Source organism: Schistocerca gregaria, chromosome 8 (assembly GCF_023897955.1).
Source record: "Schistocerca gregaria isolate iqSchGreg1 chromosome 8, iqSchGreg1.2, whole genome shotgun sequence".
Classification (NCBI taxonomy): Eukaryota; Metazoa; Arthropoda; class Insecta; order Orthoptera; family Acrididae; genus Schistocerca; species Schistocerca gregaria.
Genome location: NC_064927.1, coordinates 289,219,102 through 289,232,701, shown reverse-complemented (window position 1 = coordinate 289,232,701; position 13,600 = coordinate 289,219,102). Strand labels below are relative to the sequence as shown.

At 41.1% G+C, this 13,600-nt stretch overlaps 1 protein-coding gene across 4 annotated transcripts in view; it reads right to left on the bottom strand.

The window, feature by feature from the left end:
* Positions 1–521: 521 nt before the first annotated feature.
* LOC126284418 (uncharacterized) overlaps positions 522–13,600 on the bottom strand; it is a 74,500-nt gene continuing 61,421 nt past the window's right edge. Inside the window, exons 3-4 of one of the 4 annotated variants that reach the window (XM_049983332.1) lie at positions 1,824–4,282; positions 522–1,628 (exon numbers count right to left, since the gene is read on the bottom strand). In XM_049983332.1, the coding sequence (XP_049839289.1) occupies positions 904–1,628; positions 1,824–4,282 (3,184 nt within the window). In that variant the 3' untranslated portion in view covers positions 522–903. Of the gene's footprint in view, positions 4,283–13,600 lie in introns of all 4 variants that reach the window. The other 3 variants (XM_049983333.1, XM_049983334.1, XM_049983331.1) reach the window with 3 other exon arrangements.

Below are 13,600 nucleotides of genomic sequence, written 5' to 3'. Positions count from 1 at the left end.
AGGTATGTGAGACTTTGAATCACAGTGTCTGATCATGGCACCTCCTGGTTATAGTTTGAACTGGACGGTGGTGCTGCGATGCATGGAAATCATGCACCCCATGCTCTGGACATTAAAGGTACTTGCAAGGTCATTAGTTTCCGTGTTATAACGTGTTAAATAGGAAAGGTTTAATTATAACCACCCAGTAATATGGGGAGTCCATTTAAACAAACATAAGTTTGTGTTGGAACTGATATTTGCTTCCTTTTTAGAATGTCTCATAGCATTTACTGTTATGAGCACCTGTCTTACATTCATACCAGTGAGTCTCTTTCAGTATCTATTGGTGTTCCACAGTTATTTGTGCTGAAACATTTAGATGGCCCACTTATCTCTCTCTCTCTCTCTCTCTCTCTATTATCAGCAAGGGCTGATTGTAGGTACCATTTACTCTCATTACACCCTATATCTAATTAGATGCAGTGATGAAATTTTTACACAGTTATTATAAAATTTGAAGCCAAAATATATACTGAACATTCACACTGTAAATATAAAATTTAATGTTGGTCTCTCACATTGATACAAATGACTATAAGTGAGTACATACGTGTATATCTCTCTAGATAAAATTGACTCACAATTCGGAATATTGACGTTAATGCGAATTGTGTCTTCAGAGAATGAGGAATAGTAAAAGTAAGTTTGCTGAAAACCTTGATTGTTGATTAAATTTGAAACAGGGTAACACTATTATTCTTGACTTTGTAGACCTCATGTGCTTTTTGTGATACCATTATTTTTCACTGAGTAGCCACGTGGTGCTCATTTTGCTGGCTTCCCTTAAAACTTTATTTTGATTGATTTCACTTGGCTATGAAGAAATGAAAACACGAAATATTGGCTGATAGCCAGCAGTTATTATCCCAACGAATGCAATAAATTTGGATTGTAGCTTCCACCTTGTGGCCGCGGTCCATAATACTGATTGCTATGAGTGGGGCGTCGACCAGCGTACCGCCCACTTGGTGTTCTCCTGGCTGCTCCAATGGGGACGCCTCCTACTAAGCTGGCACCAGTGTGAGACAGTGGTCTCCCACTGCGAGGCTTTGTTGGTGAATAATTAATAACCCCCTCTCCAAAAACTGGTGAAGCACCAGGTCCGTAGTATGTCGTTGGTTGGCCATCTTGAGATGTAGTGTAATCAGGCCCTCCATGGGTATAATCTCTCCAGATGTCACCCTCTATCCACATAGAACCTGCTCTACCTGCTGATCCCCCATGTGAAGCATATGGAGGTGGCACGAATCCCCCAGTTGCACTGTAGCCTCCATATACTTGATTCCTGAATGGATAATGTGCATTATAGTCTTGCCAGTAAGGTTGCGGTGGACCGTTCCAGCCATAAATTTGTGCTCCAGTTGTAGGACCATAGGAAGTTCCATAATTTCCCCATGGATCATTCCATGCATTTTCTGGTGGTGTGGTCAACATCCTACTATCAGTGATCCCAGAAAGCTCTGGGTTCCATTCGAAACCAATGCGACCTCGTATCTTCCATCCCCTTTCTTGTTGAGTGCCTGGAGCAGTGAATGATGTGTCACCAGCTAGAGATCCGGAATTGGTTCCTTGGTTTGGCAAGCTACCTGCAACCAATGCCCCAACACCGGTTCCAATTTCAGGTGTGCTTGGTCCATCAAAGTTGATTATAATTTTGTTTCTCTCATCACTGGACAACATTCCAGAATTCGTGTTGGGACTACCAATGCTATTATCATATCCTGTGAAAGATGTGTCACCAGGTACAGATCCGATATGGGATCCTTGGTTTGGCAAGCTACCTGCAACCGATGCCCCAACACCAGTTCCAATTTCAGGTGTACTTGGTCCATCAAAGTTCATTATAATTTTGTTTCTATCATCACTGGACCACATTCCTGAATTCGTGTTGGGACTACCAATGCTATTATCATATCCTGTGAAAGATGTGTCACCAGGTACAGATCCGATATGGGATCCTTGGTTTGGCACGCTACCTGCAACCGATGCCCCAACACCGGTTCCAATTTCAGGTGTACTTGGTTCATCAAAGTTAATTTTAATTTGGTCTTTATTGTCACTGGACTCCATACCTGCATTAACGTTTGTATTAACTATGCTATTACCGTATCCTGTCAAAGGTGAACCATGATTCATAGATCTTTCTGTGGAGCTCACACTATACGGAATTTGGCTTTCTCGACCAGCTGGACCAGTATATGGAGGTAAACTCGCTTCTGTATGTAACACATTACTATCAGGAGAAGCATTATACGCTTTACCTGGTGCATTGTCGGATTCTTTGCCACTGAAACCCATAGTGCCTGCACCAGAGATGGAAGGGTCATTTCCCATATGTGCTGACACATTTAGTGTACCATTGTTGTGTTCAAATACCCCATTGTTGTGGGCTGCAGTGCCCTGGTGTGGATCTTCCGGCCAGGGAGAAGGAGGGCTAATTTCATCTCCTGTATGAAGAGATGGATTGTCATAGTGTGAAGAGGTGGTTGGTTGATTGAATGTCCTAGCTGAGTTAATACTAAATCCACGACTTCTCCCCGCAGTTAGAAGTGAACCGTCATTTCCATGATCATAGCTCTGTAGAAGTAATCTATTGGCAAGTCTAGTAGGGAGAAATATCATGGTCATTCCATTGTATGCTAAGCTACTATAATTGAAATTTTTTGCGACGTTCGAAGGTTGAGTGGAAACGGCTTCTTTGTCAGCTATGTAAAGGACATTACTGGGATTGTAGCTACCATTAGTAAGTGCGCCACTTTCGTAGGATGATGGAGAAGTATCGTTTGAACCGCCTGGGAACAATGCTCCACCTGTAATAATAACAGGCCCATAAAAATTGTAAATATTATAAGTGGGGTGGCTGACATTAAGCGAATGGGAGTCATTTCTTTGTTCAGACGATAGGTTCAGACCTTTCGAAGTGTTGGTCTGATGTCGGCCTAATATTCTGCGTCTCCTCTCATGTCTTAATTTGTGCTTTAAGTGATTTGCTTCTTGACCTTTTGCTTCCAAGGGATTAGTAGCACCTTTCGGTTGTTCTGGGAACTGTTGGAATGGAGGTTCCCTCGAATAGTGTGGGAGACGTTTGGGTAGAGCAGACCCCTCTGTATGATTTTCCTCTTCCAATCCAACATTATCTGTATGTCGTGCCAATTGTGGAGGCACTGTTTTTGCTACCACTGGCTCGAACAACATTTTCTTGGATTTCAAGTTTATTCCTGAGCCTGAGTGTAGCTCCTGATAAGCGTAGGAAGCACTTTTACGTTCTGTCTCCAACGACGGGGCCAAGTGATGTGTTTCATTCATTACACGTGGCTTCCTTGTGTCCCCAGTATGTAAGGATCTTCCTGGTGATTGATGATTGATTACGGACACTGCAGACACTCCATCGCCCAATTCGTGAGAAACTGGATGGATGTAGCTATTGTACAAAGACCTGTTCGTGAGAACACTTTTATTTTGCTCCGATGATTTCCTCGTATGAAAGACATTATGATTTTTGTCAGTTAATTTTTCATTTTGTTTCAATACTCCATCTGTTAGGGGCTGTCGTTGTCTGTCGTTTGCGTACACTGGTTGTCGACATTTCTGATTTCTTACTTTTTGTGACACACTCTCTTCGGGTACATTTTTTGAGCCAGGCAAGGTATAAGTAGCAATCTCATCGTTGACAGCTCCCGTATTTGATTTCTGTGAAGATGTATCTATATAATTAGCTTCGCTAACATTGTCATTCCGTGACTCAGCACGATGTAGTTGCTGTACGTATCGATGCTGTCCATCTTGAGTTGAACTGGAACTTTGTTGTACGTCAGAAAAGTCTGCTACGTTGCCGTTCTCTGGTGGAGATTTGTAAATGTTCCTATATGATGTGACAAACTGTGGTGAACTCGATTGAAAGGGAGAATTATTTGTCTGTACCACCGAATCTGTTGCCCAAGACAAGGAGGTTTTTCTTATTATTGGTCGTTTGTATCTTCTGTGCCTCTTTCGTAAAACTCTCGGTCGCTGGTGATTGTCATTCCGCTTTGTTGTATTACCGATATGGGGCACGGTTTTCCTTGCTGTGTGGCGGATACTATGTCCTTCATCTTCTCTGTCTGCTACATGCGTTTTTGGTTTCGTTGAGCTGCGTTCGTGACCTATGTCCACCGATTCATGCTGTGAGATATGTACATCATGACTGCAATTCGGTTCCGTCTGTGGCAGGTGGATAACTGTGACATTGCCAGCACTGCTCCTGTAAGGAAAAGAAAAAACGAAGTTTTAAAAAGACACAGTGAGAAGTAAAACTTACATTCGCCTTTTCATTAACAATAGCTTACAACAAACGAACATTTTTAACATCGAAATTTTCTATCTGTAGTGGTTAGGTATGCAGCTTACGTAACGTAAAAACTGAATAAACAAGAAAATAAAAATAAAAAAATTACTAGCATCCTGTTAAGTGCTAAGGCAAATGTCAAGGAACAAAGTAGAACTCAATTATAAAACTACCATTCCCATTCGTGTTACTGGGTATTTGTTATACCTGCATTTACAGCTTTAGAGTTTATTGCGACGAATGTGTTTATAACGTCTTCAATAGAGAATGCCACTATGAGATTTTCACTCTGCAGTGGAGTGTGCACCGATATGAAACTTCCTGACAAATTAAAACTGTGTGCAAGACCGAGACTCGAGCTCGTGACCTTTGCCAGTGTTGATTGAAAACAAAATGTTAATATGGGATTCCAAACAAAATTTATGATTGGAGTGCAAGTATATTGGTAGGGAGACGGAGTATGTTATCTCTGATAGAGAATCATTGACAGATGTAGACTGTAGCTTCAGGCACACCCGAGGCAAGCGTGTTAGGGTACTTGCTACTGTACATTAACGACTTGGTATAGGAAAAGCCGTATTAACACGGTGTATTTATCGTACATAAAAATTATTTTGTTTTCATATAAGACACTTTTCGCTTTCTAAATCTGCTGCTTATAATAAGACTAATATACTTAAAAAAGTAACAAAATGTCAGCCGATATTCTTCTATGTCATTGGGTCAGTTAGTTCCGCCCTTAACGTTTTCATTACAAAAGGAACGTTTCCATGAAGTAGTAATTAAATATCTACCTTTTCTAGATTCCAAACTGCATGCCTGGAGCAGGGGTCACCACATTCATTAAGTATTCTAATATAAACAGTACAACGGTTGAAATTTATTTTGAAAGACAATTTTTTACAACTTAAACCGTATAGATAATAAATAATGTCGGCCCTTCCCGGTTGTACCATCCACTCTCTTATGGTCGTTTCGTCAATCTCCTTTCGTTCATCCTCTGCGTACGATCCAATCATCTCAACATACCTCCCTCAATAGTTCGAACAAAATCTTCTTTCGCCCCACAACGCTCCGTAAAATTATGTTAATAAATTACACTTAAAGTTATATCTTCAGTTGCCTGTAATACATGTTTATTTGACGTTCATAATAAATGCTTTATGCAGTAGTTACAAGTGTATCACTGTATTACGTTTTCCCTTGTTATTCTCTCGTTTCTCACGTTAGAGGCACTTCTCACACAACAAGTTTCATGAGGTTAAATTACCGTTTGCTGTTACTATTTCTAATATTGTCAGTGTATGTGTGTCATCCTAAGGATTTATTTAACCGGTCTGCGTCTCTGGATGCCCGATTTTCAAAGTTTTCTCTACCACATTTATTTCCGCACTTTCCTTATACTTTTCACGGTGCACTGCATGTGTGTGTTTACAGTATGTTGTATTACCAAATATTCCTGTGTGCGGGGCGGATTCTCTCTCTCTCTCTCTTTCTCTTGTGTGTGTGTGTGTGTGTGTGTGTGTGTGTGTGTGTGTGCGTGAGTGCGTGTGCGTGCGTGCGTGTGTATGTGTGTGTGTGTGTGTGTGTGTGAGTGTGAGTGTGTGGGTTTGTGTGTGTGCGTGTGTGTGTGTGCCTGAGTGTGTGTGTGTGTGTGTGGGTGGGTGGGTGTGTGAGCGAGTGAGAGAGAGAGAGAGAGAGAGAGAGTTATTAATTAATTATTTAGTCTATTATGTTTTTCAACTTTCGTTGTTATTGTTTTAGTGGCTGACAAGATCAGTGATATATTGCTTTTCTGATTTTGTCATTAATTACTTTCCTTCCAGTTGCAAGAGCTCTTTGCATATGAAAGTTTGACTCAAGTGTCTGGATTTTTTGTTGTAACTGTTGACTGAAATAACGGTTATGATATGACCAAGAGGAAGAAATGGCACACATCAACACTCAAACATAGATCAACAAACAGAACAGCAAATATATTAAAGAATAAATCTTTTCATATTGCTTACAGAACAAGAAACACACTCCCGTGACGTTAACAATAAGCAATTTACAAATCAGATAAATACTAACTAGTAGGTACGCTATATACCAGTTATAATGTCAAGAATATGAACCAGATTACCTGGTAATTACAGGCAGGAATTTGAAAACTAAGTACGAAGAACATACAGGTAGGTGGAAGTGCGAAAACAGCCATTCTGACTTTGCCGAACACCTGGTAAAATATGATCATGGTCCATCCAACATGGAACAGGACATGAAAATTATTAGAGTCAACAACTAAAAAGTTATTGACACTACCGGAATACTTTCATATACAACCATCCCTTACATTGAAAATTAAATTATTTAATGACCCACTGAACATAAACAATAACTCACTGATCATGATAGCTACTAAAGCCATAACTGACAGAAATGAGAAACATAACCACATTAAATAGTAAATTAATCTGTCACATACACACGTACCCCTCTCTCTCTCTCTCTCTCTCTCTCTCTCCCAAACACACACACACACACACACACACACACACACACACACACACGCACAAACACAAACACAAACACACACACATAACAACACACATAACAAAATGACAAACAAATAAACAATTTTCAAACTACACATGCACTCCAAATCACAGAAAAAAAAGACGGAGGATAAATATACGCAACTGTTGGCAAACGTACGCTGCAAACACACAATTCAATGCGTGGAGGAAATTGAAAGTGAAATTTTAAAATAACAGCGGTGGAGAAAGGGTCTTAAAATCGGACATATGGTAGGTACAGACCAATTGTATACATATCCAGGATCACATGTTGGCTGGCGACATCAGAATTAGTAACATCAAACGATAATTTAACCTCACGAAACTTGTGGGCCGAAAGTTGTCTCTAACCTGAAAAACTAGAGAATAACAAGAGAAACGAGGTACAGGACATACTTGTAACTATTACATGAAGCAATTGTCATACACATACAGACCACTGAAGATGCTTCACAAGTAAAAAAAGCGAAACGCGAATGATAAAAAAGAAGCTACCTTTCATTCAGCTGCAAACACGGAATATACCTCCATGAATTTTTAACCAACTAAGGAACAACAGAAAACGGGGAAAGAATTGTAAGGTGACCTTAAAACTAAAACCATATCAGTGACGCAAAATGTAATGTGAACAATGATCTTGCATGTCCTTGGAAAGTTTGCATAAGTCACGTTCTCATCTTGATGTTTTAATGTTAGACTCGATTTAAGGTTCTCTTAAATTATACGGATTCTCAGCTACTCAACACAGGGTTTAAGCTAGAAAATAATTGTTGGAATAAATATGTAACCCGAATGAGGAAAGAGCAGCAGATGGTAGATTTTTCAGCTTACTGTGTGAGTCAGGAATACTATTCAAGATGTTAAAAATCAACTTATCTCCGCTCTAGAGACCTATAATTATAATATCAATCTATATTATTGTATAATGGTTGTCATATATGGAAATATGTGATTGCATTTATCTGTTGCATTCAATTACCCTCTTTGTCATAATACTGCAAAGCACGACAAAACAGATCGTAAAGCGTACGAATTATTGAAGGAGTCGTTCAGTATAATGTCACAAATACTATGTAAATTGGTAAGAAATATAAAGGTAACAATTTCGAAAAGACAGTTCCTCGTGTAACTGGAAATACAGAGTTTATAAGTTAATTTCAAAATTTGACGAAATTTTGAATATATCAAACATTCTCTAACAACTGTTATGGCAAGTGTGACAAATATTTTCCGGTGGCCTTTGCACGCTGGTTTCGAATATAACCATCACTGAAAGAAACTTTTCACGTCTTCTTTTCGACTGTCTTAAAAGGTTCCATAAACGAACTTTACATTCATTGTTTTAATCCTGCTACAAGAATGACTGCTTGATTTAGACACCCTAAGACAAAATACATTTTATTCTACAGAGAGAGCTTCACAAATTGTGCAAGTCAATAACGCGTTGTTCCATCTCTGCCACTTATGAAATCGGTTTTTCGGCTTGGCCTTGATTGACAGAATTGTTGGATGCCCTCCAATGGGATTGCGTGCCAAATTCTGTCCCAGTGGCTCTTTAGATTGGCAAAATTCAGTGCTGGTTGCAGGACCCTACCCATTACGCTGTGAATGTTCCCCACAGAGGAGAGATACGGCGATCTTGCTAGTCAAGCACGAACACACAGTGGAAACACTCGCCATGTGCGGGGCATTACCTTGCTGACATGTAAGTCCAGGATGGTTTCCCATGAAGGACAACAAATCGGGACGTAGAATATCTTGGAGTCACCTCTGGGCTGTAAGGGTACCACGGGTGACAAACAAAGGGGTCCTTCTACGAAAAGAAATGTCATCAAAGACCATCACTCCTAGTTATCAGGCTGTATTGCGGGCGACAGTGAAATTGGTATCTCACCACGGCACAGGACGTCTGCAGATATTTCTTCGGCCCGGAATCTTATTGACTGGAAAGGAATTGTCTTCAGTGATGAGTTCCGCTGTGAAAAATGATTTAACAAAATAATATCTGCAGTTAGCTGTACTGCTGAAATATTTTATTGCGCTTAACTGTGAACGTGAAGTCACTTACTCCTTCACAGACCGTAGGGGAACGATGCGGGAGACCCGCACCGGCACACTAGGCAAGGTCCTAGTAGAGGTGGTTTACCATTACCTTCCTCCAACCGTAACGGGGATGAATGACGATGATGAAGCCGACACGACACCAAGTCAGCTCGAGGCAGGTGAAGAAACTCCTTAATTCCGCCAGGAATCGTACTTGGGACTCCGTGCTCGGGAAGCGAGATCGCTACCGCGAGACCACAAGCGGTGGCCTTTAAGGGTTAACCAATTCTCTACAAATTAATCTGTGATCTCCTGGAATGTTATGCTAGCTTATGAAATGGATAAACAGAAGTGATTATATTTTGGCGAAATACTCAGTATTCTTATTCACTAACAACTCTGCTAGTTTCTCATATTAACAAGTCATTGCACGTTGCTTCAAACGTTGTTGCATGCTGTAATTGCTAGACAACATATTAGTATTTACTCCTGCAGAAAAAACACATGATAATTAAGTAACACACGTACGATTTGTAGCCTATAATGCTAATGTTCGTGTTTAATATCAAAAATTGCCGATAACAGATAGCACTACATTTTCTGCCTGACGTAAAAGTAAACATGTATTATTTGTAGAAAATATAAATCACTTATTATATATGCAATACTGACGTCTACATGCCGTTTTTAACTTTCTTTGAGACTTACGGTTTCACCTTCGAAGTCTGTGCACGTTGGCGTGAAAGTGTACGCAGCCTGTAATAATTATCTCATGGCGGTGTCATAAACAATGCAAATCAACCAATTAGCTGGTGTGCTACACTTTCATTTTTGGGGTACACAGAATTTTCTAGAGAAATTTAAATAGATCAGGACCGCACTACACCCATTTGCCAGTGCTGGCCACCTTAAGACTAGACAGACGTAGCCCAGTTTCTGGGAATGGTAATCGTTTACGCAAATTTATCACATATATTGTGCAATTAGCCGCTCCCCTAAATCAGCTGCGGTGTAAGGGGAAAATGTTTCAGGGGGTTCGATATCTAGCAAGCGATCTTCGACACTTTAAAAATAGCTGTAGCTGGTGAGCTTGTGTTGGTCGTTCTGAATTTCGATCATAAGTTTATCTTTCAGGCCAAGACACATAATTCTTGAATAATTTCCGTGTTTCTCGAAGAGTATAAAGGGCAAAGGAAACCGAATACTAATGCTTCAGGGTCCATGTCCGCTGATGAGAGCAGATACTCAGTTTATGCATTGGTGGCACTGGACATCATATTCGAGATGGAAAATGAAAATCTTAAATGGAGCATAAATCATTTCGACTAAAAAGCGATAACTATGCCCCGAGTTGAGTATTGGCAAAGAAGTGCTGTGTGAGACACGTTAAGACCACATATCAACTATCTGACGGCCTCTGCCGCATGTTCCAGCACAAACCTAAAGTCACCAGGTTCTCCCAGTATACTGAAGGGCAGGTGCGTGGTTGTGTGGTCCCATGGGAAATTCCAGAACTGCTCAGAAAAATCAGGGAAAAGTAGTCTGTAGATGCGTCGTTAAAGGAAGCTAAAGTTAGGTTCAAATGGTTCAAATGGCTCTGAGCACTATGAGACTTAACATCTATGGTCATCAGTCCCCTAGAACTTACAATTACTTAAACCTAACTGACCTAAGGACATCACACAACACACAGTCATCACGAGGCAGAGAATCCCTGACACCACCGCGAATCGAACCCGGGAACCACGAGCTGCGGACATTTAAGTTAAAGTTAGGGATGGTAAGCAGGTGCCAGGGTATTCTCTTAGCAAGAGCATGCTCTGTTACCACACTCACTATAGTTGGAAAGCTAAGTATCCCAAGAAGGCTGATTCCCCCTGTTCTCGGGTACTTCCACCATTCATTATGCTGGGCACGTCCAGAGCACAGTCATAGAAATTAAAGAGCAATTAACCTGGCTGACCTTGAATGGCGGTGTAAAGAAGATTGTCAGGCAACGTCCAGAGTGTACGGCAGCTAAATCTGATCCCAGTACCTGTACAGCAGAGGCTACAGCCTGTAGGGCACAGCGTGCCATGGACAAAGATTTTACCGATTATCTGTTGCCTCTACAGCCTACCAGGCAGGATAACTGGTACAACATCTTCATGCATTTTATTTGGTTGCTCTCAAACAAGTCACCGCCACTGTGGCTACAATTGGGCATTTAGGAGGACTGGGCATTTAGGATCCACTGGTGCCGCAATTGGGCACTTAGGAGGAATATTTTCAATGCTTGGCGCATATAAGTGATCGATAACGCTCCAGCTATTTTGTGTTGAGAATTTAGGTAATTGCGCTTCAGTAGCGCAATCACACCACTACCACCCTCTATTATTTACAACAGTAATTTGCAGAACGTGTTTACCGAAAAATGAAATGTATCCTGATCGTTTTCCACCTATAGTCTCACACTAAGTGTCATTTGGATTCATTAAAAGTGTTTATACGACTATGCGTGAAACTCACAGAACTACCCCGACAAATCTGATGTTGGCATTTCCTGTTCACTTACCTATATCTAACCTGTGTGGCTTCCTCCTAGAAGACAGTAATACGAAGTTCATTAGGAAAAACTGGGAGGCGGGCAGGAACGATATTCGTCTTGCATACCAGAGGGAGGCTACCTGATACAACAGGGCAGATGTCCGATCTTGCAGGTTCATCACGTCGGTATTCTAAAAAACCTCTGGGTCCAGACTAAGGGCAGCAAGAAGATAAGAGCCAAAAATTATCCCCACTTTGTGGGGCCATACGATGTCGTAAATGTAAACACCTCAGTCAGCTTCCTGGTCAAGGATCGAGCCACTAAGAAACAGGTTAGAGTACGCATAAGTCAGCTTAATGTTGTGCCTGGCAACCAGGATGCTGGGACCCGTTGCCTTGGCACTCTGACCCCGCTGGATGCAGCAGCGTAGTGCTGTGTCAGGATAACGGCTCACGCATGAGCAACGGCAATGATGGCTGAGCGTCCACTGCTGTACTGCAGCTTGTGGGCGACACTTTTCTGACGACTCCGGTGTAACACCTGAGGAACTGGCTTGGAGTTTCAAGGCGGACTTGTTGACCGTTGAAGGAGCGGTCAGGCGTTTGGAAGCCCTGCCCGCGGCCTGCTTGGGCACAGACGAATCATGGGCTGCTGCCTTCGATGATGGGCAGGGCGCTTGCGGCGGTTTTAATTTCATCCAAAAGCAACGTAAAAATTTTATGAGCATATGCCATAGAGCCACTGAGTGCCAGGGATGGGAATTTTGTAATATGCCTGTGTCCTGCAGTAAGGTTCGACTTTCTTGGCTATCGAGACGCTTTTCGCTGTAATATTGTGCGGTCCTGACCTGTGTGGGGGCGTTGGTTATCCTTTGAGCTAGTTTTTTACAAGTGGACACTCAACTATCCTTATTGCCGTTGCTCATGCGTGAGCCTTTCTCCTAGAAAAGAACTACGCTGCTGCAGCCAGTGGAGTCAGAGTTACAAGTGTATCACTTTTTTAAAAAAAATTATCAAGTTATGCCCAACATTTGGCGAAGGGTTGCCATGCCAGTACACATGCAGTCTGCTGGCGAACGGACATTCCCTGTAGTTATCCTGTGTTACTCGTGTTCACATTGTGTATATAAGTACGTGAGACTGGCGGCTCTGCCGATGTACTGCTCACGTTTATTATTCCTTGGCTTCCGAGTGGTTCCAAACCACTTCACGATTAACTGGTATTTATGGTTTGGCCGGTGGCCTTTTGGGGATTACTCTTTGGTGTAGTCTTTATTTTTGTGTTTCACTGTCTGAAGGCTAAATATTTGATGTTCTCTCTGTATTTTAAATTCAGGTGCTTTGTGCTGGTGGTTAAAGAGTATTGATGTGTTCCAGGCAGGCTCTTGCTGTTCGTGGGTCTTAACATTGTAAGGAATTTAAAATCTTAAATGATAGTGCAGTAGAATGCCTTGTTTCCTGAAGTGTTCTGTTCTAGGGATGCTTTTTAAGTTTTGGTAACTCATCTGGAAAGTAGGTTGCGACCTGACGCGGATACGTAAATTCTGATGTTCTTTGTTCTCTTAATTTAATCTGACTGCTGTCACGGCCGGTTGCCAAAAGCTTTTTTTTTTTTAATTTTGCTTATTTTTCTTGACTACTAGGTGAGCTATTAATTATAACTATTTTAAATTTGTAGTGAAGCACTCTGGACATCCTGAAGGCGCTTAGTTAGCTACTGTGTTTCTTTATTCTATTGCCTTTAAATGCGGCTAATAGTTGCAGTATTTATTTCGTTTTTATTGCTTATGCCCTCATTGTTCTGAGTGTTTACGAGAACGGAAAACATAAATGGGTGTAAATTGCTTTTATAAAATGACCTGGAACAGTAAGAGTGCTAAAACGTTTTGTTGCTTTCGATGTTTTCTCTTACTGTTAAGTACCTGAAACAGTATCAATTAACTTGTTCGAATACCTTACCACTCACCATCCTACCCCCCACCCGTTTCAATATGTAAATATACATTTATTTCACTTACATTTGAAAGTACATCCTATGTAGTGTTCATTTAATAGGAAGTGCTACGATGTAGTAGGGTAAAGTACCATCTTTGAAATGAAAAAAGAG